General features: G+C 42.6%; 1 protein-coding gene across 1 annotated transcript in view; it reads left to right on the forward strand.

The window, feature by feature from the left end:
- The first annotated feature begins 5995 nt into the window (after nucleotides 1–5995).
- LOC137334952 (calcium-activated potassium channel subunit beta-4-like) overlaps nucleotides 5996–24272 on the forward strand; it is a 28374-nt gene continuing 10097 nt past the window's right edge. Inside the window, exon 1 of the mRNA XM_068000047.1 lies at nucleotides 5996–6616. Within this exon, the coding sequence (XP_067856148.1) occupies nucleotides 6281–6616 (336 nt within the window). The 5' untranslated portion in view covers nucleotides 5996–6280. The remainder of the gene's footprint in view (nucleotides 6617–24272) is intronic.

A 24272-nucleotide genomic window follows, 5' to 3' on the forward strand; every position in this document is an offset into this window, starting at 1 on the left:
CCACGAACAGCAATGTGATAATGACCAGATAATCTGTTTCAGTGATGTTGGTTCAAGGATAAATACTGACCAGGACACTGGGGAGAACTCACCTGCTTGTCTTCGAATAACGCCATGGGATTTATTTAGATCCACCCGAGAAGGCAGTTGGTTTAATGTCTCCTCTGAAAATCAAGTATCAGGTTTAACCCCTACTGCATCACAGAACAATTATCTCATCTAGTGCAGTCACCTTGGCAATTGTAGGCAAGATAACTTGTTATGCTCTTAATTTGACATGTAAAATTCACATCAAAAGTTGACCTGTTAAGGATTTGGTGCAGAGATTTCAAAAATGGTCTTTCACCTAAGTTCAAATTCACTCCAGACCAATGAAATGAAAATCTCTGGTTGTAAGGATCTAATGAGAAATGAAATTGAGACCTATCAATCTAATCCCTAGAGGAACTCAAAACTATCCCTATTTTGACACTATAACAGTCTCACTCAAAGACCAGAGGATGGAATAAAGTCACTAGTGCCAGGAGCTGCTCTTCTGAAGTTGATGTTGAACCACATTGTTGGGACAGAGGCAGCTCTTTGAATATTGCTGTGCTAGAACAGTTGGGAGTACCTGAAATTAAGCCCCCCCCCCCCCCAAAAGCACTAACCTGACAGTTTAAATTCAGATTATTAAATAATGATTAGTTATGTAATACTTGAACTAGTTTTAAGTGTATGTTGGCAAAGTAAAATTGACACCAAAGACATTTTCTAGAGTGAAATATGTTTAAACTTTGTAATTAAAGTTTTTCATCTAAGTAGTGATAGTTAGCATTCTTTGAAAAATGTTCCAGCAAGTATTCATCAATGCCTATGATTCACAAAGCATTTTGTTTTAAAGTGATCTTTTGATTCTTTCCTGCAATATGTGCTGGTATCCCTCCAATACCTCACCCAACTGGCCTGAACAGTAATTATTGGCAGGCTATTTGACTGTGGTAGGCATCACAGATTAGCTCGATCCTGCGCTCACCTTTGCAAGTGCACTTTACAGCAAGGGTCACTGAATTGCTATTACTTTGTTCCCCCACTAATCTTGGGGCCAATTGTAGCACCCCAATTGCTGCTCGAGCTGCAATTAACTAACTCAGCACAAACCTAGAACGTTCTGGTCTGTATGGCTTAGTGCTACAGGAGGTGATGCCTCGCTAGTTCATTGAAAGAGCCATAAGTAATTTTTAAAAAAAAATCTAAGTCCCGATTCGCTCAAATATGGCGTGCTCTATATTTAGATCTGCTTGATCATTTACAATCTGTGCCTCGATGTGTACTGAAAATAAATCTAGGTCACCCAGATTTCCACACCAACTTGAATAAAACGGTGATATCATTTGAAGATCATGTACACAAAATGGAAAAGAAAATTGTACTGGGTACAATGCACAATAAAGACCTTCCTTTGCCTGAAGTTGGGATTGAAAAGTATTGATTCAAATGAAGTGCAATTGTTTGGGGGTGGGGTGAGTTGCAGGAGGAGGGCAGTAGTGTCAAGCCACAGGCTCGTTTCCACATGTTCTACCAGATTCTCTAGCTTTAGCTTACAAATGTTTTTTTTCTATAGCCGCTCCCCCTCCAAATCTAGTGATTAAACATTGAAACTGTCATGTCAATTTCATGGGTGACATTGATTTTTGTTTTTCCTCTTTTCCCCAAATATTGGGGAGTCAGTGATGAGTTACCAATTTAAAACTACATAAGATTGTTGAAACATGCAGCTACCACGGCATCATTGAGGTAGAGACCAATACATCTTTTAAGGGGAAAAAGTAGGTAAACATTTTAAACTGAAAAAATGGGAATTATGGAGAGATAGCAGGGCAGTGGGAATCGTTTGGGATTGCTATAGTCGTTATAGACATGGTGAGCCCAATGGCTTCCTGTTGTAAATTTCTGTAATTCTAGCTTGGGATATTGACTTCTTGCTGGAGGACTGTTTTACTCATGTCAGACACCTTCGAGTACCTCACCTGATTAACCGTTCTTCATACGTAAGTCTTGGAACAGGTATCACGGCGTCTCCTGATGTCCTTCATGTGCACCTCGAGCAGGCTAGTGATCGGGACCAGATGCCCTAGTCAGTTGTTCCTCCCTCCTTAGGCTGGGGTAACTGAAGGGTACTGTAGTGCGTGCCCTGGCTAAGATTAGCGAACTCAGCACAGGTAGGATGGAACTGGGGCCATTCTTGGCCTGTACAGCTCAACTATTCGATGTCTTAATTACCGGAGCCATGACAGGGGTTAAATTGAAAAGGAGGCATACTGGCAATTGCATATTCTATATAAAGGTCAATTTCTCACTTCTAACTTTAAAATGTTTTCTTAGGTTCAAATTTCTCTTTTAAAAAAAATACGCGTGAACTGGACAATGGAGCATTTAAAATCCTTATAATTTGGAGTGTTTAACAAGGCCTTGAGTTCAGTTTCCCTGAACATCAGATACTTAATAGTTCTAAAACCATAAACCATCCTGACCTAATTATAGGCTAAGACATTTACCCTGTATCAGCTGAAAGGCAAATTTACACGTCCGCGAAGTTGTATCTTTGTTCCTTCATTTCGAATAATTGATGTGGTCACAAAAGTGACTAGCAATGATGACTAGGATAAACATTGTTCATTCTAGATTGAGCAACATTCCTGCGTGAAATGTTTGCAATTTAAAATGGACTGCAGGAATTGCGCCATCAGTATTAGTTGAACGAGGAAGCTTTATGGCCATAGCCCAAAAGAGGACAGTACTTGTTTTCAGCTCTTGGGGATAGTACATATGCCTGCACACCCACCCTGCTCTTAAGTATAGGCTAATTCTTCCAAGAATGGGGCCATAATGATCTTACGTAATAGGGTTTCCTAAATCAATGGTGTACTTCAAGTTGGGATACTTTTTGAATGCTTTCTAAAAGCACTTTTTAAAAAAAAATGATTTTGATGTTGTAATCTTCCCTTGACGCTTAACGGGCCCATTTAATTAAATCAGCTCATGTCTTAAAATCACGAACCAATGTCCACTATTGGCTTAATTTGGGAAAGCCTTTATGGAATCTAATCAAGTCCGGATTTAGTTTTGATTCTTAAATGTATTTGTCTATTCTGCTCAGCAACGCGTGGTTAATTATTTTAAAATGTAATATTCCTTTTATAAGTTATGATGCATTTATATAAACCGTTTTTAATTACACTAAAATATTTAAAATCGAAGCAACCCCACCCTTCAGGAATCAATTGATTAGAATGAGTATTATGTCAGCGCTCTCCTACGATCTGTGTGGAGAATGGGAGTAGGAATGTAGTCTATCCAAACTCTTCTCCAACCCCCCCTCAAAAAAAACCCCAAGCTGTAGTAGAGAAGCAGGAGCATTCCGTAAATTAATGACCATACTAACTGAAGATTGATTGCGATATATTTAAAGTAACTGAACTAGTATCTCTAGTATCCTATCGGTATGCCATCTCAAAAGGTGAGGAAACGGCATGTGCACAATCCCTCCCACTAATATCCTGACTCGATTTCCTAGGCAGTGTGCGGTACGATGATGGATGTGATGAGCTTGTATCATTTCTTCCAACCATTCTAGTTAAATGTTAACAGACAAAATGAACGGAAGGGCTAGAAAATAGCGCATCATCTCCCTCCTGTGGTTAATTTGAAGGGATGGGGGAAGAGTTGGTGAGCTTCACAAGTTCGAGATTGTGATTTTAATGCTCCGATTTTAATAGTGATGCCAGAAAGGAGCCGTGCTTATACCGCTTGTTTGTATCACTTGAGCGGGGGAAACGGTCACTCTGTATCACTGCACCTGGTGGACAGCACCAGCGGTGCAAGACCACATCTTCCAGGTAGTCTTGGTACTAACATCAAACTTTTGAATTCGGTTAATTCGGCAGCGTTATGGTACCGTACTGATAGCAGACGTGCAGTATAATTGGATATTATATCGTGACATCAACAGACCACGAATTTATTGTTTTGATTGAGTCGTCATACAATTCTATGTGCTGTTTGCGTTTTAAACTAAATTTGACAGCATTTTTTTTTACCCAATTTCTTACAGGAAGTATGTAGTAGACTGATGGTAATATTGAAATAAGACCTTTCGTATTTATTAGAATTAATTATGTACATCCTGTAATCAAATGTCGCAGTATAATAGATCTGTGGTTCTGGTAAGAATTTGGATTGACTGGACTGCAGCCGTTATAACCATTTTGCGTTGCAACCTATAGGAGATTGAGTTTCTGCTAGGGGCGCCAACGTCAAAATATGCCCAGAATGCGGCCGTTTTGCCGAGGTGAAGTTACACTGAAGTTTCCGAAACTCATTAGCATAAGCCCCAACGCTGAAACTCTTATAAATCAGTGCAATCGAACAGTGTATACCGTAGGTAATCGATTCGTGACTCGAATAGGGCTAAAGGGGCTTCAAGGTGCTGGCGGGGTCGTAGAAAAGGCAAGGAAAACATTTCCCCTTCAGAGTGAGGCTTGAGATCACAAGGTAAGCACATCTTTCTCTCTGTACTGCGAGCTTCTAAAACTTTTACAGTTCTATCATTAAAGCTAATAGTAATTGACTGAAATCACTCTGGTCAGTGTGCTCTGTCCTGCCAACTTTTAAAGCTTATACAGTAACGTACGAAGAGCGCAGATCAATTGACCAAATGTAAACTAATTGCTGCAGCAGGAGAAACCGGCCTGTGTCAGTGACTTCAATTGACTGCTGGTCAGGTGATTAACGCTGGATCCATGAGAACCTGGGTGCAACGTGATGAACCCCCCAATTGGTGCAAACTTGCCTTTCCGACCTGGGGGCGTGGCCGCTTTGGGCGAAGGACCTTTTTGAACTGGCCTTAAGAAGCTAAAGTGATCATGGGCGCAACTCAGCTTAAAATTCCGCATCTTTTGCGCTATTTGATTCTACCTAGATTAAGCTGTTATTTGGATAAAAATCACGGGGAAACTCCAGGCCAACTGTATTTGAAAATCTGCATCAATAAACATTTGCAAACGTTATTCTAGCATGAAGATTGGATTTATACATGGGAAGAAAGTTCAGGTTATGGAAGGTTGGTTTCTGCTGGCTGATATGATGCATCACTCTTTTTGGTGGACTGACTAAATTCATTCTAGAACTGTGAACGTTTACCCGGCATCAATGTTAATATGACTCTAGTCTCTCTCCGCTAACGGTTCGCTTTTTCGTAATAATCTGTGTCCTGCTTTTTTTTAAAAATGAATCCGATTTGTTTCTGTGTACTCCGGTAAGGGATGAAAATAGGGAGATAGAGTCCGGTAAATCTGGCGAAAAGTTATAGATAAAGGTAATTCTGTGACCGATTAAGCTGTACATAGTCGCCCTGGACCAGCTTTAGCTTTCGGAATGATTATCATAGCTCTTTTGTTGTTCAGGAATCTTTTTAAGAGTCTTGTATTTGATACAATCCTTTGACACTAACTATAGGATCCTTATTTAAAAATAATTTTAAAAACTGATCATTCCCATTAACCTCATGTATTCAAGCTACTTCTCGGTAAATTGATGATTATTAGAATTTAATTATGTACAAACTTGATTTCTTCCCCCTTCCATTTAATGAATTAAAAGTGCTTTGTCGTTAACTGTAGTGGATAATAAGGCATTTTTAATACGAATTCCAAATTGACGATTGTCATCGGCTCATTTTTGGATGAGTTTAAATGTGTAAGACATACGGTACTGTTAGAAAAGCACTCACAAGCTGGAGTCCGTAGGGAATGGTTTTGCAATGCTGCTTTGTAATGTTGTTCCTCTGCCAAACGAAGGCGAATCCATAAATGCCATCTGCCTCAGGGAAAAAAATACTACACAGACACTCCCACCGCCTGACAGCACAATCTGGGTGAGTGACGGGTGCAGATATGGTACTTACCAGACCAGTTAGTAAACAGCAGTCACTTGTGCTATTTCTATATAAGAAGCTTACCTAATCCAGATGTAGCTTTCAGCCGCTCCAGATCACCGGGAGTGGAAGATCGAAAGCAGAAACACCCGCACGTAGAGGCTGCAATTTATATTTAAAGATTAACAATTGTGGCTATTCCGTCTGCAGAGTAAATAAGTTATTCAGTACTTTTATCCGCCGGTTATCGATGCTGAATTGTGTGGCTCTCAGAAGTTTTTGAACCCGTTGCCGATAGCGACAGTCTGTAATACGTTTGGATGTATTGAGAAGCGCCTTTAGTTCCTTACATCGAGCAGGTATCTCATGGCGAAGAACAGAGTCGCTTATGAGTATTCTGAAGCCGAGGATAAAAGCATAAGACTCGGGCTCTTTCTGATAATTTCCGGAATCGTTTCCTTGTTCATCCTCGGATTTTGCTGGTTAAACCCCACGTTGAACAACATGCAGTGCAAGGCTGCCAACTGTACTGTGGTGTCGTTGCAGCAGATCGGGGAGATGTTTGATTGCACTTTCACATGTGGGGCAGATTGCAAAGGGACGTCGCTCTACCCCTGTCTCCAGATCTTCGTCAACAATACCCAATCTAACAGTAAAGCGCTGCTCCATTACGACGAACGGCAACTCATTCTAAACCCCAAGGTAAAGTGAGCTGTTGCTGTGACATAGAGGTTTGAAATAAACCTGAAGAGACATTTAAGGGCAGTATATGTGACTACGTTGTATACATTGTTATGAAGTGGTCTGCAAATTGCATTTTATTATTCAATAATAGTGCAGTTTCCTATCTTTAAATACATTGTAAACAATTTTACAACACCAAGTTATAGTCCAGCAATTTTATTTTAAATTCACAAGCTTTCGGAGATTTTCTCCTTCCTCAGGTAAATGTTTTAAATACATTGATATTTTAAATACATTTTAAATACATATTTTAAATACATAAATTTTAAATACATTGATATAGTTAACTTTAGATAATTCAGGCGTTTAAAAAAACTAAAGCTTATTTGGAGTTAATATATACATGTACAATCTGTAACTACTAACTGCAGCAGTTATATAGCACCATGGCTCAGTGGCAGCGCACTCGACTCTCAGTCAGACATGTTAAACCGAGGCCTAGTCTGCCCCCTCGGGTGGACGTAGAAGATCCCACGGCACTATTCAAAGTAAAACAGGGGAGTTCTCCCCGGAGTCCTGGCCAACATTTATCCCTCAACCAACATCACTGAAACAGATTATGCAGTCATTATCACATCGCTGTTTGTGGAACATAGGGCAAATTGGCTGCTGCATTTCCTATATTACAACAGTGATTACACTTCAAAAGTACTTCATTGGCTATAAAGCGCTTTGGGATGTGCTGAGGTTGAATAAATGCAAGTCTTTTCTTTGGTAAAAGTTTGTTCTTCCGATAGAGTTTCTTGATGAGGTAACAGAGGGTAGATGAGGGCAATGCAGTTGATGTGTATATGGATTTACAAAAGGTGTTTGATAAAGTGTTGCACGGTAGGCTTATCAAGATTGCGGCCCATGGAATAAAGGGGGCAGTAGCAACATAGGTAGAGAATTGGCTAAGGGCCAGGAAACATTAGTGGTGAACAGTTGTTTTTTGGACTGGAGGGAGGTGTACAGTGGTGTTTCCCAGGGGTCGGTGCTGGGACCACTACTTTTCTTGCAATCTATTTATCCATCTCAAGAAAAGAGCACAATTTCTAAATTTGCAGATGACACAAAACTTGGAATAGTAGTAAACAGTGAGGAGGATATAGACAGGCTGGTGGCATGGGCGGACACGAGGCAGATGAAATTTAAATCAGAAAAATGGGAAGTGATACATTTCGGTAGGAAGAATGAGGAGAGCAATGTAAATTAGAGGGCACAATTCTAAAAGGGGTACAGGAACAGAGAGATCTGGAGGTATATGTGCACAAATCGTTGAAGGTGGCAGGGCAGGTTGAGAAACGGTTAAAAAAGAATTTGGGATCCTGGGCTTTATAATTAGAGGCATAGAGTACAAAAGCAAGGAAGTCATGATGAACCTTTATAAAACACTGGTTCAGCCACAACTGGAGTATTGTGTCCAGTTCTGGGCACTGCACTTTAGGGAAGATGTGAAGGCCTTAGGGTGCAGAAGAGATTTACTAGAATGATTCCAGGGATGAGGGACTTCAGTTACATGGATAGACTGGAGAAACTGGGGTTGTTCTCCATGGAACAGAGAAGGTTGCAAGGAGATTTGATAGAGGTATTCAAAATCACGAAGGGTCTAGACAAAGTAGATAGAGAGAAACTGTTCCCATTGGCGGAAGGACCAAGGACCAGAGGACATAGATTTTAAGGTGATTGGTTCTTTTGCCAAATGAGGGAAATTTTTTTTTTACACAGCAAGTGGTTAGGATCTGGAATGCACTTCCAGGGTGGGTGATGGAGGCAGATTCAATCATGGCTTTCAAAAGTAAACTGGATAAAGACTTGAAAGGAAAAAAACTACTGGGCTACAGGGATAGGGCAGAGGAATGGGACTAGCTGGATTGCTCTTGCATAGAGCCGGCATGGAGTCGATGGGCCGAATGGCCTCCTTCCATGCTGTAACCTTTCTATGATTCTCTGAACAGCAACTATTATAACAATGCATAACAGGACATGAAGATGCTTCCTGTTTTTGATTGAACAAACAATGGCTTTAGGAAAGTTACGAGCTGTGACATTTAAACCTGTAAAATCTGTGTCCAGTTTGGGTTACATAGGGAAAGCTTGAGCAACCTAGTCATGCACTCTAGGGTCTGTTTTATTGATGGGGTAATTAATGCTAAAAAGTGCCACAGGACACTTAGTAAATTGGAGGTAAACATGCCAATACAATTGATTCTATTATGTGTCATTTGCTTTTATGCACCTTAATGGTATAGTCATTCCAAGAGTTTTGTATAAGAAAGCGATCTTTCTTGAAATGCTTTGTCATTCTACCAAAAAGAAATGTACAAAAGTTCCACAGGAGATTAATATCGGAACAGGTTTAGCTTGAATTCATTGGATGGTTACTTTGCATTTTAAGGAAACTGCTTAAGCAGTAAGTGTGGAATTAACAGGCATGTGTAATCAATATGTTGCATGTTTAGATTCAATTAGTTCAAAATTATGACACTTCATATAATTGACATCTACCAGCCTTGCCCTCACTCCATTGTTTAGTTGATAAATCTACCCAAGGTGAAATAAAACCTTACAGACAAGGAAACTGGAATAACAATAGCCTTACAGTTAGCCTCCTGTATAGTATGCTAGGGAGGGGCAAAATTTCCAGGGTTCCCAATCCTATTTGATATCCAGTGTCCTATGCTGGAAAGTGTTGCATGTGTGGTTGCTAGGTGAGGACTAGATTGGAGTTGATTATGAAACCCCTGAGGTCCCATAGCCTGCTGACACTCACCCTAAAGTTTCACGCCCTGAAGAATGGACATTTGAGTGAGATACTGGAAGGTAGTTGATGACAATAGAACTGTACCCCTGCATGAGGGCCTTTGAAGGGAAGGAGGAAAACTTGTATCCACCAATGGAAGGTGAGAAAGCAGTGTAAAAGGACTGCCTCTTTGTAGGGCAATATAGTGTTGCAATAAAATGTCATTTTCTGTTATGCTGAAATGGAGAGAGCATTCAGCACTCCCACATCATCCTGTGCCATTTGGCACTCTGTAAATGAGTCTGAGAACAGGTGAATAGTTGTGATCATCCTGATATAGAACAACCATTTCCAGAATGCAAAGTTAAATTTAAACTTAATTTTCTTCTGTCAGAAATACCGTCTGATTGAGCCTTGCAAATATGTAACCCTTAAGCATGTTCAGGAGATAGCACTCTTGCATCTGAGTCAGATGGTTGTGGATTCAAGTTCTACTCCAATGCCTGAGTGCATAATCAAGGTTGACATTTGGTGGAACATTGAAGGAGTGCTGCATTGTCGGAGGTGTTCTCCTTCAGAGGAGATGTTAATCCAAGGTCCTCTCTGCTAGTTCCTGTGATTCAGATGGGTGCTAAACAACCAAATTCACTATCCAAAGAGGAGAGAGTTCTCCTGGTGTACAGGCCAATATCTCTTCATTAACCAGCATCACCAAAAAAAAACTAACTGGTTAGTCATCCAATTGCTGTTTGTAAAATCTTGCTGTGAGCAAATTGACTGCTAAGAAATAGGAGCAGGAGTAGGCTATACGGCCCCTTGAGCCTGCTCCGCCATTCTGTAAGGTCATGGCTGACCTTCGCCCTCAACTCCACTTTCCTGCCCGTCCCCATATCCCTTGATTCCCTTAGAGTCCAAAAATCTATTGATCTCAGTCTTGAATGTACTCGACAACTGAGCAACCACAGTCCTCTGGGGTAGAGAATTCCAAAGATTCACAACTGAGTGAAGAAATTTCTCCTCGTCTCAGTACTAAATGACTGACCCCTTATCCTGAGACAATGCCCCCTAGTTCTAGACTCTCCAGCCAGGGGAAATGGCCTGTCGGCATCTACCCTGCCAAGCCCTTTCTGAATCTTATGTTTCAATGAGATCACCTCATTCTTCAAAACTCCAGAGAGTATAGGCCCATTCTACTCAATCTCTCCTCCACAGGACAACCCTCTCATCCCAGGAATCAGTCTAGTGAACCTTTGTTGCATCCCTTCAAAGGCAAGTATATCCTTCCTTAGGTAAGGAGACCAAAACTATACACAGTACTCTAGGTGTGGTTTCACCAAAACCCTGTACAATTGCAGCAAGACTTCCTCACTCTTACAACCCCTTGCAATGAAGGCCATCATACCATATGCCTTCCACATTGCTTGCTGTACGTGCATGTTAACTTTGTATTTTGTGTATGAGGACACCCAAATCCCTCTGGACACCAACATTTAATAGTTTCTCACCATTTAAAAAATATTCTGTTCCTCCTCTTCCTACCAAAGTGAATAACCTCACAATTCCCCACATTATACTCCATCTGCTGCCTTTCTGCCCACTCACTTAACTGTCTATATCCCTCAGCAGACTCTTTGTCCTCCTCACAGCTTACTTTGCCACCTTTTTAGTCATTCATGGGATGTGGGTGGCGCTGGCAAGGTCAGCATTTATCGCCCATCCCTAATTGCCCTTGAGAAGGTGGTGGTGAGCCGCCGCCTTGAACCGCTACAGTCCGTGTGGTGAAGGTTCGCCCACAGTGCTGTTAAGAAGGGAGTTCCAGGATTTTGACCCAGCGATGATGAAGGCATGGCGATGTATTTCCAAGTCAGGAAGGTGTGTGACTTGGAGGGGAACGTGTAGGTGGTGATGTTCCCATATGCCTGCTGCCCTTGTCCTAGGTGGTAGAGGTCGCAGGTTTGGAGGTGCTGTCGAAGAAGCCTTGGCGAATTGCTGCCGTGCATCTTGTAGATGATACACACTGCAGCCATGGTGCACTGGTGGTGGAGGGAGTGAATGTTTAAGTTGGTGGATGGGGTGCCAATCGAGCGGGCTGCTTTGTCCTGGATGGTGTCGAGCTTCTTGAGTGTTGTTGGAGCTGCACTCATCCAGGCAAGTGGAGAGTATTCCATCACACTCCTGACTTGTGCCTTGTAGATGGTGGAAAGGCTTTGTGGAATCAGGAGGTGAGTCACTCACTGCAGAATACCCAGCCTCTGACCTGCTCTTGTAGCCACAGTGTTTATGTGGCTGGTCCAGTTAAGCTTCTGATCAATGGTGACCGCCAAGATGTTGATGGTGGGGGATTCAGTGACGGTAATGCCATTGAATGTCAAGGGGAGGTGGTTAGACCCTCGTTGGAGATGGTCATTGCCTGGCACTTGTGTGGCATAAATGTTACGTGCCACTTATCAGCCCAAGCCTGGATGCTGTCTCGGTCTTGCTGCATGTGGGCACGAACTGCTTCATTATCTGAGGGGTTGCGAATGGAACTGAACACTGTGCAATCATCCCCACTTCTAACCTTTTTATGATGGAGGGAAGGTCATTGATGAAGCAGCTGAAGATGGTTGGGCCTAGGACACTGCCCTGAGGAACTCCTGCAGCAATGTCCTGGGGCTGTGATGATTGGCCTTCCACTATTTCTTCCTTTGCTAGGTATGACTCTAGCCACTGGAGAGTTTTCCCCCTGATTCCCATTGGCTTCAATTTTACTAGGGCTTCTTGGTGCCACACTCGGTCAAATGCTGCCTTGATGTCAAGGGCAGTCACTCTCACCTCGCCTCTGGAATTCATCTCTCTTGTCCATGTTTGGACCAAGGCTGTAACGAGGTCTGGAGCCGAGTGGTCCTGGCGGAAACCAAACTAAACAGGTTATTGATGAGCAAGTGCCATTTGATAACACTGTCGATGACACCTTCCATCACTTTGATGATCGAGAGTAGACTGCGGGGAGGACAAGCAAACTGACCATGGCACCGTGGTACAGGAAACCATTCAAGTGGGGAGAGTGAAAAGGAAGGTAGTTGTAGTAGGTGACCGTATAGTTAGGGGGCTAGACACTGTTCTCTGTAGCCAGGAGCATGAGTCCCGAAGGCTATGTTCAGGGTTCAGGACATCTCCTCCTGGCTGGAGAAGAACTTGGAGGGGGAGGATCCAGTTGTCATGGTCCATGTAGGTACCAACGACATAGGTAGGACTAAGAAAAAGGTTCTGCTGAGTGTGTTTGAGCAGCTAGTGACTAAATTAAAAAGCAGAACCACAAAGGTAATAATCTCTGGATTATTACCTGAGCCACGAGCAAATTGGCATAGGGTCAATAGGATCAGGGAGATGAATGCGTAGCTCAAAGATTGGTGTGGGAGAAATGGGTTTCGATTTGTGGCACTGGCTCCAGTACTGGGAGAGAGAGCTGTTCAGTTGGGATGGACGACACCTGAACTATGCTGGGACTAGAGTTCTAGCGAATCAAATAACTAGGGAGGTGATAGGGCTTTATACTAAATAAGGGGGGTGTTGGGTGGGGTTGGGGAGGGGGGGGAATGAGGGTCCCGGTGGAGAGAAATCTAGAATGCTAAAGAGAAAAGACAAAGAAGCAGCGCAGGAAAGTGATTGGGGTAAGGATAACCAGATTGTGTCAGGAAGGGGCAGAGCGTACAAACAGAAGACAACAAAATAGGGTCCAGGTAATAAGACAAATAGGGTCATAGTACAAAAATATTAGAAAGACAAATCTAAAGGCACTGTATCTGAATGCACAAAGCATTCGTAATAAGGTAGACGAATTAGCAGCGCAAATAGATGTAAACGGATATGATATAATAGCAATTAGAGACATGGTTGCAGGGCAACCAAGGCTGGGAGCTGAATATCCAAGGGTATTCGATATTTAGGAAGGGCAGGCAAAAAGGAAAAGGAGGTGGGGTGGCAGTTAGTAAAGGATGAAATCACAGCAATAGTGAGAAACAATATTGGCTCAGAAAATTAAGATGTAGAATCAGTCTGGGTGGAGGTAAGAAACACCAAGGGGTCAAAAACACTGGGAGTTGTTTATATGCCTCCAAACAGTAGTGGTAATGTAGGGGATGGGATCAAACAGGAAATTGAAGATGCATGTATCAAGGGTACTACAGTAATCATGGGTGACTTTAATCTGCATATAGACCGGCCAAACCAAATTAGCAATAGTGCTGTGGAGGATGAATTCCTGGATTGTGTACGAGATGGTTTTTTAGACCAGTACGTTGAGCCAACCAGAGGACAGGCTATCCTAGATTGGGTATTGTGCAATGAGAAGGGGTTAATTAATAATCTTGTTGTGCAGGGTCCTTTAGGGAAGAATGACCATAACATGATAGAATTCTTCCTTAAGATGGAAAGTGAAGTAGTCCAATCTGAAACTAGGGTTCTAAATCTAAACCAAGGAAACTACGAAGGTATGAGGAGTGAGTTGGCTATGATAGATTGGGAAGCTTCATTAAAAGGCATGACGGTGGATAGGCAATGGCTAACATTTAAGGAACGAATGCATGAATTGCAACAAGTATACATTCCTTTCTAGCACAAAAACACAAAAGGAAATGTGGACCAACCATGGCTAACAAAATAAATTAAGGATAGCATTAGATCCAAAGAGGAGTCATATAAAGTTGCCAGACAAAGTAGAAAGCTTGAGGATTGGGAGCAGTTTAGAATTCAGCAAAAAAGGACCAAGAGATTGATTGAGAGGGGAAAAATAAAGCATGAGAGTAAACTTGCAAGGAACATAAGTGGACTGTGAAAGCTTCTACAAGTACATAAAAAGAAAAAGATTAGTGAAGACAAATGTAGGTCCCTTACAGTCAAAAAACGGGAGAATTTATAATGGGGAACAGGGAATTGGCAGAGCAATTAAACAAATACTTTGGTTCTGTCTTCACAGAAGAGGACACAAATAACTTCCCAGAAATGCTAAGGAACCAAGGGACTAGTGAGAAGGAGGAATTAAAGGAAATTAGTATTAGTAAAAAAAAGTGCTGGAGAAATTAATGGGACTGAAAGCTGATAAATCACCAGGACCTGATAATCTGCATCCCAGAGTACTAAAAGAGGTAGCCATGGAAATAGTGGATGCATTCATTGTCATCTTCCAAAATTCTATAGATTATGGACCAGTTCCTGCAGATTGGAGGGTGGCAAATGTAACCCCACTATTTAAAAAAGGAGGGAGAGAAAACAGGGAACTACAGACCGGTTAGTCTAACATCAGTAGTAGGAAAAATGCTGGAGTCTATTATAAAGGATGTGATAACAGGGCACTTAGAAAATATCAGTGGGATTAGATAAAGTCAACATGGATTTATGAAAGGGAAATCGTGTTTGACAAACCTACTGGAGTTTTTTGAGGATATAACTGGTAGAATAGATAAGGGAGATCCAGTGGATGTGGATAATTTGGATTTTCAGCAGGCCTTTGATAAAGTCCCACATAAGAGGTTAGTGTGCAAAATTAAAGAACATGGGATTGATGGTAATATACTGGCATGGATTGAAAATTGGTTAACAGACAGGAAACAGAGAGTAGGAATAAATGGATATTTTTGGGGTGGAAGACAGTGACTAGTGGGGTACCGCAGGGATCAGTGCTTGGGCCCCAGCTATTCACAATATATATCAATGATTTTGGATGAGGGAACCAAATGTAATATTTCCAAGTTTGCTGATGACACAAAACTAGGTGCGATCGTGAGTTGTGAGGAGGATGCAAAGAGGCTTCAAGGCGATTTAGACAAGTTGAGTGAGTGGGCAAATACGTGGCAGATGCAGTATAATGTGGATAAATGTGAAGTTATCCACTTCGGAAGGAAAAACAGAAAGGCAGAGTATTATTTAAATAGTGATTGGGGAATGTTGATGTTCAAAGGGGCCTGGGTGACCTTGTACACCAGTCACTGAAAGCAAAAGTGCAGGTGCAGCAAGCTGTGGACCAACCATGGCTAACAAAATAAATTAAGGAAGGCAAATGGTATGTTGGCCTTCATTGCAAGAGGATTTGAGTACAGGAGCAAGGATGTCTTACTGCAGTTATACAGGGCCTTGGCGAGTCCACAACTGGAGTATTGTGTACAGTTATGGTCTCCTTTTCTGAGGAAGGATATCCTTGCCATAGAGGGAGTGCAGTGAAGTTTCACCAGACTGATTTTTAAAAAAAAATTTGTTCATGGGATGTGGGCATCGCTGGCGAGGCCGACATTTATTGCCCATCCCTAATTGCCCTTGAGAAGGTGGTGGTGAGCCGCCGCCTTGAACGGCTACAGTCCGTGTGGTGAAGGTTCTCCCACAGTGCTGTTAGGTAGGGAGTTCCGGGATTTTGACCCAGTGACGATGAAGGAACGGTGATATATTTCCAAGTCTGGATGGTGTGTGACTTGGAGGGGAACATATGCAGGTGGTGGTGTTCCCATGAGCCTGCTGCTCTTGTCCTTCTAGCTGGTAGAGGTTTGGGAGGTGCTGTCGAAGAAGCCTTGGCGAGTTGCTGCAGTGCATCTTGTGGATGGTACACACTGCAGCCACGGTGCGCTGGTGGTGAAGGGAGTGAATGTTTAGGGTGGTGGATGGGGTGCCAATCAAACGGGCTGCTTTGTCCTGGATGGTGTTGGAGCTGCACTCATCCAGGCAAATGGAGAGTATTCCATCACACTCCTGACTTGTGCCTCGTAGATGGTGGAAAGGCTTTGGGGAGTCAGGAGGTGAGTCACTCGCTGCAGAATACCCAGCCTCTGACCTGCTCTTGTAGCCACAGTATTTATATGGCTGGTCCAGTTAAGTTTCTGGTCAATGGTGACCCCCCCGGATGTTGTTGATGGGGGATTTGGCGATGGTAATGCCGTTGAATATCAAGGGGAGGTGGTTAGACTCTGTCTTGGAGATGGCCGTTGCCTGGCACTTGTCTGGCTGAATGTTACTTGCCACTTATGAGCCTAAGCTTGGATGTTGTCCAGGTCTTGCTGCATGCAGGCTCGGACTGCTTCATTATCTGAGGGGTTGCGAATGGAACTGAACACTGTGCAATCATCAGTGAACATCCCCATTTCTGACCTTATGATGGAGGGAAGGTCATTGATGAAGCAGCTGAAGGTGGTTGGGCCTAGGACACTGCCCTGAGGAACTCCTGCAGCAATGCCCCAGGGCTGAGATGATTGGCCTCCAACAACCACTACCATCTTCCTTTGTGCTAGGTATGACTCCAGCCACTGGAGAGTTTTCCCCCTGATTCCCATTGACTTCAATTTTACTAGGGCTCCTTGGTGCCACACTCGGTCAAATGCTGCCTTGATGTCAAGGGCAGTCACTCTCACCTCACCTCTGGAATTCATCTCTTATGTCCATGTTTGGACCAAGGCTGTAATGAGGTCTGGAGCCGAGTAGTCCTGGCCATTCCTGGGATGGCAGGACTGTCGTATGAGGAGAGATTGGGTCAACTCTGCCTGTATTCACTCGAATTTAGAAGAATGAGAGGGGATCTTATTGAAACATATAAAATTCTGACAGGGCTAGACAGACTGGATGCAAGGAGGATGTTTCCCCTAGCTGTGGTGTCCAGTACGAGGGGTCACAGTCTCAGGATAGGGAGTAGGACATTTAGGACTGAGATGAGGAGAAATTTCTTCACTCAGAGGGTGGTGAACCTGTGGAATTCCCTACCACAGAAGGCTGTGGAGGCCAATCACTGAATATATTTAAGAAGGAGCTAGGTAGATTTCTAGACACAAAAGGAATCAAGGGGTATGGGGAAGAGAGTGGGAATATGGTATTGAGATAAAGGATCAGCCATGATAATATTGAATGACAGAGCAGGCTTGAAGGGCTGAATGGCCTACGGAATGGCTCCAGTTTTCTGTTTCTAGACTGATGGGGGTGGTAATTGGCTGGAGTGGATTTGTCCTGCTTTTTATGGACAGGACATACCTGGGCAATTTCCCACTTTGTCAAGTAGATGCCAATGTTGTGGCTAGAGGTGAAGTTAGTGCTGGAGCACAAGTCTTCAGCACTACAGCTGGGATGTTGTTGAAGCCCATAACCTTTGCTGTGTCCAGTGCACTCAACTGTTTCTTGATATCATGTGGAGTGAATAGAATTGGTAGAAGACTGGCTTCTGTGATGGTGGGGATCTTGGGAGGAGGCCGAACCACAGCGCCTCATGGATGCCCAGTTTTGAGCTGCTAGATCTGCTCTGAATCTATCCATTTAGCACGGTGGTAATGCCACATAACATGATAGACGGTGTCCTCAGTGTAAAGACGGGACTTCGTCTCCACAAGGACTCTGCGATGGTCACTCTTGCCAATACTGTCACGGACAGATAGATTGTTGAGGATGAGGTCAAGTCGGTTGTTCCCTCGTGTTGGTGTTCTCTCTCCATCTGCCGCAGGCCCAGTCTGGCAGTTATGTCCTTTGGGACTCGGTCAGTAGTGGTGCTACTGAGCCACTCTTAGTGATGGACATTGAAGTCCCCCGCCCGGAATAGATTCTGCGCTCTTGCTACCCTCAGTGCTTCCTCCAAGTGTTGCTCAACATGGAGGAGAACTGATTAATCAGCTGAGGGAGGACGGTAGGTGGTAATCAGCAGGAGGTTTCCTTGCCCACGTTTGACCTAACGCCATGAGACTTCATGGGGTCAGGAGTCAATGTTGAGGACTCCCAGGGCCATTCCCTCCTGACTGTATATCACTGTGCTGCCACCTCTGGGATGGTGGTGAGTATGTCTATGTCGGGCTGTTGCTTAACTAGTCAGTGGAACAGCTCTCTAAATTTTGGCACAAATTCCCAGATGTTAGTGAGGAGGACTTTGCAGGGTCGACTGGGCTTGGTTTGCCTTTGTCATGTGCCTAGTGGTCCATCGGGTTTTATTATTTTAGCTGTATCGTACAACTGCCATTGCAAGGGGCAGTTAAGGATCAACCACATTGCTGTGGGTTTGAAGGCACATATAGGCCAGACCAGGTAAGGATGGCAGGTTTCCTTCCCTAAAGGGCATTAGTGAACCAGATGGCTTTTTACGACAATCTGATAGTTTCATGGTAACCATTACCGATACTAGCTTTTTAATTGCAGATTTTACTTTAATTAACTGAATTTAAATTCCCTAGTTGCCGTGGTGGGATTTGAACTCGGGTCTCTGGATTATTCGTCCAGGCCTCTGGATTACTAGTCCAGTAACATAACCACTATGCTACTGTACTTATACAATGCTTCTGCACCCGTACCTAGCTTTGTGTTGTCAGCAAACTTGGATACATTACACTCGGTCCCTTCGTCTAAATCATTAATATAGATTGTAAATAGCTGAGGCCCCAGCACCGATCCGTGCGGCACCCCACTAATTACAGCCTGTAAACTTGCAAATTTTCTTTAACTGACAAATCGCACAAATTTATGACACAAAAATACTGCCTTCATAATTTAGTAATATGTTTTTTATATAGCTGTCATTTTATTGAAAATCTGTAACGTGTTTAATAAAAGCTTACTACATTTATATTCAATTCACAATGTTGAATATAATTCAACATAATACATTCTTAATATGTAAAGCTGTTTTTGGAGGGAGACAGCAGCTAGACAGCATTTGAGGTTAAATTTTACAATATATGGTGGTTTAATTGTGCCTGTGTAATAAATAATTTTCTTGCTCCATAACATTTCTAAGTGATAGATTTTCTCCTTAGAATATAAATTTAACATAATGCATAGCAAAGAGAAAAAACCCAAGTATTTTTTTTGTAATTACTGGAAGACTGACTTAATTTTAATTCTGACTGAAGTAGCTCATCTGACTACCACACAGATGTGTTACCAGCATCACTGCAATCAGAAGTGGCATTATCCTGTGACTAAAACATCTTTCTTGTTTGATATTTTACTGGCACTTGAAAAGTTTGATAAACAGTGGAGTATGCCAATAGATAATTCTCGTGAGGTTTGGAATTCAGTTGAAAGGCTCCACCAGCTTAGTGAGTTTTTGGTGAGGAAATACTTTATCTGTGAACACTGATTTGGTTAAGTAGAAAATAAAATATTGCACCACAGTGGAGGGCATCGCAGCCAAGCTTAATTTCATTCTTGCTTGTCACACTCCCCTCTTCCCCCCCCCCCCCCCCCCTGCCGCTTCACTTTCTTTTCTACTGAAACAAGTGTCTGGGGCTTTCTGAAATGATCCTCAAACACAATGCTCTTCTATGAAGCAGAAATCCAAATCTTATAACAGAAGAAGGGAAACACTCTCGAATTTTGTTTTGTACAAAAGCAATTGAATCCAAGATCATCAATTATGCTTGTCTTCATACAATCTCATGGCCAGCAAGAAAGTAATTAGCTGCTCCTTGTTCTACCAGTCTCCAGCTCTTGCCCTAATGCTTTGGTGTTGGCATGTGCTGGGGAAGCTCTAATACCAGCATGTCATCTTTTAATTCATCCAGGTCAGAAAGTTCTTGAAAACCTCAAGGATATGTGAAGTGCCAATTATTCCACTAATTAAGTCACCTTGAGCAGAAAGCAAAAGGTACACTTCAAAAACAGAAGTGGAGGTAAAAACCCATAGTGCAGGATGCCACTAAGTTTGAAAAGAATAAAATAGAAGACAAGATGAAAGAAATGATTCAGTAATTAGGGGAAGCCAGATAGATCTATAGTAATTGTGTGTGTGGTCCTGAATCATCCTGGGGTATTTTTCTGTTGAAGTGCAAGTTGACACAAAAGCTGCTTAGCAATGCAGAGCTAGAATCCATTGTGTAAAGTTCTTGAATGAAGATGTTTCTCCCTTTCTTTAAATTCTTCTTTATAGAATTCCTTCAGGACATAACGGCATGTATTGAGAGGAAATGTGGATTTTCAGAAACCATTTTATAAAGTTCATAGGATGTTAACTTAAGATACACTGTATTAAAGGGAATGGTGCAGCACAGATGGGAAGCTGGTTAAAGGACCAAAAGAAAGAACTTGTAGTTATAAAGCACCTTTAACAATCTCAGGATGTCCCAAGGTGCTTTACAGCCAATGAAGTACTTTTTTGAAGTGTTGTAGGAACTGTTGTAGGAAATGCAGCAGCCAATTTGCACACAGCAAGCTCCCACAAACAGTAATGAGATAATGACCAGATAATCTATTTGTGACATTGGTTGAGTGATAAATATTGGTCAGGACACCGGGAAGAACGCCCATGCCATTCGAATAATGCCTTGCGATCTTTTTACATCCATCTCAGAAGGCAGAAGGGACCTCGTTTTGATGTCTCATCTGAAAGACGGAATCTCTGACAGTTTAGTCCTCCCTCAGTATTGCACATTAATATCAGCCTAGATTATGTGCTCAAGTCTCTGGCGTGGTATTTAAACCACAACCTTGTCATAAATCCTTTACCCTGATGAATACATGCCCTGCAGTGAAACCCTTGGATCTGGCATATATGCATCTAGTATTTTTTTCAATGCTGGAACCACAATTGGGCTGTGCATATTTGGACATATGACTCATTTGTGGTTCAACGTCAACAAACTGAGCATGATTTTTTGCTGTTTATTCAAGGAAGGTATCATAGTAGGTACAGCACAGGAGGAGGCTATTCGGCCCATCGCGCTTGTGCCGGTTCTTTGAAAGAGCTATTCAATTAGTCCCATTCCCCTGCTCTTTCTCCATAGCCCTGTAAACTTTTTCCCTTCAAGTAGTTATCTAATTCCCTTTTGAAAGTCAATCTTGAATCTGCTTCCATCGCCCTTTCAGGCAGTGCATTCCAAATCATTACAAATCGCTGCGTTTTTTAAAAAAAAGTTTCCCCATGTTGTCCCTGGCTCTTTTGCCAATCACCTTAAATCTGTGTCCTCTGGTTACTGACCCGCCTGCCACTGGAAACCAGTTTTTCCTTATTTACTTTATCAAAACCCTTCATGATTTTGAACACCTCTATCAAATCTCCCCATAACCTTCTCTGCTCTAAGGAGAACAACCCCAGCTTCTCCAATCTCTCCACATAACTGATATCCCCTGCACCATTCTAGTAAATCTCTTCTGCACCATCTCGAAGGCCTTGACATCCTTCCTAAAGTGTGCTGCCCAGAATTGAACACAATACTTCAGCTGAGGCCTAACCAGTGCTTTATAAAGATTTAGCATAATTTCCTTGCTTTTGTACTCTCTGCCTCTATTAATAAAGCCCAGGATCCCATATGCTCTTTTTTTAACAGCCTTCTCAACTTGTTCTGTCACCTTCAAAGATTTGTGTACATACACCCACAGGTCTCTCTGTTCCTGCACCCCCTTTAAAATTGTTACATTTTGGCAGGAATAAACTAAATGGATCATTTTACACTTCTCTGCATTACATTTCATTTGCCCATTTCACCAGTCTGTCCATGTCCTCCTGAAGTCTGTTACTATCCTCCACATTGTTTACTACAGTTTTGTGTTTCGTGTCATCTGCAGCTTTGAAATTATACCCTGCATAACCAAGTCCAGGTCATTGATATATATCAAAAAGAGCAATGGTCCTAATACTGACCCCTGGGGAACACCACTGTATACTTCCCTCCAGCCTGAAAAACAACCATTCGCCATTACTCTCTGTCCCTTAGCCAATTTTGTATCCATGCTGCCACTGTCGCTTTTAATATTCCTGTATCTCTTCACTTTACTCACTCTCTGATTCTGAAAATTTTATGAAAGACAAGAGAGTAGTGGTTAATGGTTATTTTCTGTATTGAAGAGAAGTGGTGCCCACCATTGGTCTTATCAATATATAAATGATCTGGACTTGGGCAATGGGGGCACAGTATCAAAATTTGGCGACAACACAAAAATGGGAAGTGTGCTTAATTGTGAATAATAACAACAACAACTTGCATTTATAATGCGCCTTTAATGTAGTAAAATGTCCCAAGGTGCTTCACAGGCGCATCATCAAACAAAATTTGACACCAAGCCGCGTGAGATATTAGGACAGGTGACCAAAAGCTATGTTGTCTTAAAGGAGGAGAGAGCGGCAGAGAAGCGGAGAGGTTTAGGGAGGGAATTCCAGCGTGTAAGACCTAGGCAGCTAAAGGCACGGCTGCCAATGGTGGAGCGATGAAAATCGGGAATGCGCAAGAGGCGAGAATTGGAGGAGCGCGGTGATCTCGAATGGTTGTAGGGCTGGAGGAGGTTACAGACGTAGGGAGGGGCGAGGCCATGGAGGGCTTTGAAAACAAGGATGACCATTTTAAAACTGAGATGTTGCTGGACCGGGAGCCTATGTAGGTCAGCAAGTGCAGGGGTGAATGGAATGGGACTTGGTGTGAGTTAGTTAGGTTAGTAGACTGGGCCGACAGATGTCAGATGAAATTTAATGTGGAGAAATGTGAGAATACATTTTGGGAGGAAGAATAAGGAGATGAAATATACATCAATTTTTAAAAAGAGCAAAGAGACTTATGATCTCAAAGCAAAGCTTCAAATGTGGGAGGACAAATTGACTAAAGGTGTAACAAAAAAACAGATGGAATTCTAAGTTTTGTAAATAGAGACATTGGGCTCAATTTTAAACTTAAATTGTGGGGGTGGGGGGCTGCGAAAATTCCAAAACTGCAGAGTGGGTTCGGAAGCTGGCTCCAACCCGCTGACTTCCGAGTTCCTCACAGACGCACCTGTTTGCGCGCACGCTTCCTGAATCTGGAAGTCCCGCTGGCAATTAAAGCCGGTGGGATGATAGTTAAAGAACCAAATTGAGGTACTTGTGACACATTAGATAGTTAGAACAATTTTTAACATACCTGGGCAGCTTTCCCACAGCTTCTGATTAACGCCGGATCAGGCAAAAATAAACAAAATAAATTAAATAAAAAACCATTACACACTTTTTTTTAAAAAAACAAAATCAACCTACCTTTCCCTCTCAGCCCCTGATGTCTCCCTCTCCAGTCTCCCTCTCTAATGTCCCTCTCAGCCCCCAGTGTCCGTCTTTTTTACATTGCAGCTCCTGCCGGCTGGCTGCTGGGCACGAAACCCGGAAAGAACTTTAATCGCTATCAATAAGAGCAGAAAAGGTTAAAAAGTATCTGATCGAGATGTTTAAAAATTATGACTGGTTTTGATGAGCTAGTTAGAGGGGGGGGGGGAAATCTTCTGGTCCGCGAGTCAGTAACTAGAGGGCATAAATTTAAGACAGTCACCAAAAGAACAAAGGGGTTGGAAGAACTTTTTTTTTCACAGAAGCTTGTTACAACATGAAATGTCCTACCAGAAACCATGGTGAAAATCAAATCTGAAATAGCATTTAAAAGGGATGTGGGTAAATATTTGAAAAAGAAATGAGTATGGAGAAAAGGCAGGAGAATGGGAAAAGTGTCTAGTTTTTTTTTGTCAGGTGGAAGTGATTTGTTTTATAGTGTTAGAGCAAGCATACCTTAAAGGTTTTGATATTGTGGTTGACTTACTATATCATCAATACATATTGGTATATTGAACCAAACACCACCAGAGTTCATGGGCCTAGATATTGATATGTGCTGGCCTGTGTGATCAGGAGTGATGAAGGCGATCAGGAAGATGGGAAACAATCAGGGGGGAGGGGGGTGGCGGAGGCAATTATGAGGGGGCGAAGTGAGAATCTTCAGCACTGCAGTGGAGCAGGGATCAGCACTCCTGCTCCTCCTGGCTCCACGTTCAGGTAAGTTTTTTTTTAACAAACTTACCTTTTTGATGGCTGCCTTCAGTGGTCCCTTTAAGGACAGCTGATTAGGCCGCATGTAGACCACATTTTCCTGAACGGAGCCGGCCTGGCGCCGGCTGATATCAGCAGATCAATTTTACAAAGGGTGGGGTGGGGGGGGGCCTCATATACGTCTTAGG

Source organism: Heptranchias perlo, chromosome 18 (genome assembly GCF_035084215.1).
Source record: "Heptranchias perlo isolate sHepPer1 chromosome 18, sHepPer1.hap1, whole genome shotgun sequence".
Taxonomy (NCBI): domain Eukaryota; kingdom Metazoa; phylum Chordata; class Chondrichthyes; order Hexanchiformes; family Hexanchidae; genus Heptranchias; species Heptranchias perlo.